The sequence below is a fragment of the Perkinsus marinus genome (genome assembly GCF_000006405.1).
Source record: "Perkinsus marinus ATCC 50983 genomic scaffold scf_1104296976014, whole genome shotgun sequence".
NCBI classification, from domain to species: domain Eukaryota; phylum Perkinsozoa; order Perkinsida; family Perkinsidae; genus Perkinsus; species Perkinsus marinus.
Window position 1 is genome coordinate 173,747 of NW_003200561.1, and position 2,455 is coordinate 176,201.

The 2,455-nt window shown below is 51.0% G+C and overlaps 1 protein-coding gene across 1 annotated transcript; it reads left to right on the forward strand.

Annotated features, from left to right (window-relative positions):
• Positions 1–1,113: 1,113 nt before the first annotated feature.
• Pmar_PMAR007514 (60 kDa glycoprotein type IIdA22G1, putative) lies at positions 1,114–2,266 on the forward strand (the record flags this gene model as incomplete). The annotated part of the gene is made up of 1 exon (XM_002764900.1): positions 1,114–2,266. A coding segment is annotated over one exon (1,153 nt), but the record flags the coding sequence as incomplete, so codon positions are not given.
• Between the last annotated feature and the right edge of the window lie 189 nt (positions 2,267–2,455).

Below are 2,455 nucleotides of genomic sequence, written 5' to 3' on the forward strand. Positions count from 1 at the left end.
CACTACGATATCTACTTCGTCAATCACTCCTGAAGAAGGGATCACGTCGTCAACAATGACGACTACTCCGTCCTTATCTACAACTCCGACTCCCGATGTTACCGCGACTTCTACTACGACGCAGGGTCCCGGGGAAGATTGGCTCGATGGATTGTCCTCTTCTAGTACTACGACAACTACTGCATCGACGACTACTGGAAAAGCGACCACGTCCACAATAATGACAACTACTCCGTCTTTCTCTACAACGCCGACTACCGACTTCGCCGCGACCTCTACTGCGACAGGGAGTCTCGGGGGAGATGAGCTCGATGAATTGTCTTCTTCTAGTACTGCGACATCTACTACATCGACCAGTACTGAGGAAGGGATCACGTCCACAACAGTGACAGCTACTTTGTCTTCCTCTACAACGCCGACTACCGACTTCGCCGCGACCTCTACTACGACAGAGAGTCTCGAGGAGGGCTGGGCCGATGAACTGTCCTCTTCAAGTACTACGACATCTACTACATCGACCAGTACTGGAGAAGCGATCACGTCCACAACAGTGACAACAACTCTGTTTTTCTCCACAACGCCGACTACCGACTTCGCCGCGACCTCTACTACGGAAGAGAGTATCGAGGAGCGCTGGGTCGATGAACTGTCCTCTTCTAGTACTACGATATCTACTACATCGACCACTACTGGAGAAGCGACCACGTCGTCAACAATAACAACTACTCCGACCTTCTCTACGACTCCAACCGACGTTACCGCGACTCCTACTACGACGCAGAGTCTCGGGAGTAATTGGTTGGATGAGGTGTCCTCTTCTAATACTACGACATCTACTACATCAAGCACTATCGAAGAAGTGATCACATCCTCAACAGTAACAACTACTCTGTCCTCCGCGACAACTTCGACTACCAAGGTTACTGCGACTCCTATTACGACGGAAATTCTCGAGGAAGTTCGGGTCGATGAATTGCCTTCTTCTAGTACTACGAAATCTATCGCATCGACCACTACGGAGCAGGCGACCACGTCCTCAACAACCATGACTACTCTGTCCTCCGCGACAACTCCGGCTACCGAGGTTACCGCGACTCCTACTACGACGGAAAGTTTCGAGGAAGCTTGGGTCGATGAATTGTCATCTTCCAGTACTACGACATCTAGTACATGGAACACTACCGAAGGGGTGACCACGCCCTCAACAACCATAACTAGTCTGTCCTCTACAACTCCGACTACCAAGGTCACTGAGACTCCTACTACGACGGAGAGCCTCGAGGAAGTTTGGTTGGAAGAGTCGTCTTCTTCCAGTACTACGACTTCTAGTACGTGGATCACTACCGGAGAGGCGACCACGTCCTCAGCAACCACAACTACTCTGCCCTCTATAACTCCGACTACCGAGGTTACTGCGACTCCCACGACGATAGAGGGTCTCGAGGGAACTAGGGTCGATGAACTGTCTCCTAGTACTACGACACCTACTACGCCGGCCACTACTGGAGAAGCGATCACGTCCTCAACAACCACAACTACTCTGTCCTCCGCGACAATTTCCACTACCGAGGTTACTACGACTCCTACTATGACGGAGAGTCTCGAGAAAGTTTGGGTTGGGGAATTGTCTTCTTCAAGTACTACCATATCTACTACGCCGAGCACTGCTGAAGAAGCGAGCACGTCCTCGACAACCACAACTACTCTGTCTCCCCCTAAAACTCCGACTACCGAGGTTCCTGCGACGGAGAGTCTCGCGGAAGTTTGGGTCGATGAACTGTCCTTTCCCAGTACTACGACAGCTAGTACATCGACTACTACTGAAGAAGCGATCACGCCATCAACAACCACAACTACTCTGTCCTCCGCGACAACTTCGACTACCGAGGTTACTGCGACTCCTACTACGACGGAAAATCTCGAGGAAGTTTGGGTCGATGAATTATCTTCTTCTAGTACTACGACATCTACCACATCGACCACTGCGGAAGACGCAACCACATCCTCAACAACCATGACTACTCTGTCCTCTACAACTCCGACTACCGAAGTTGCTGCGACTTCTACTCTGACTTCCACGACGACAGAGGGTCTCGAGAAAACTAGGGTCGATGAATTGTCTTCTTCTAGTACTACGACATCCATTACATCGACCACTACTGAAGAAGCGATCACGTCGCCATCAACCCGAACTATTCTCTCCTCCGCGACAACTTCGACTACCGCGGCTACAGCGACTCCTACTACGACGGAAATTGTCGAGGAAGTTTGGGTCGAGGAATTGTCTCCTTCCACTACTACGACATCTTCTACGTCGACCACTACTGGAGGAGCGATCACGTCCTCAACCACCACAACTAGTCTGTCCTCTACAACTCCGACTACCGAAGTTGCTGCGACTTCTACTGTGACTTCCACGACGACAGAGGGTCTCGAGAAAACTAGGGTCGATGAA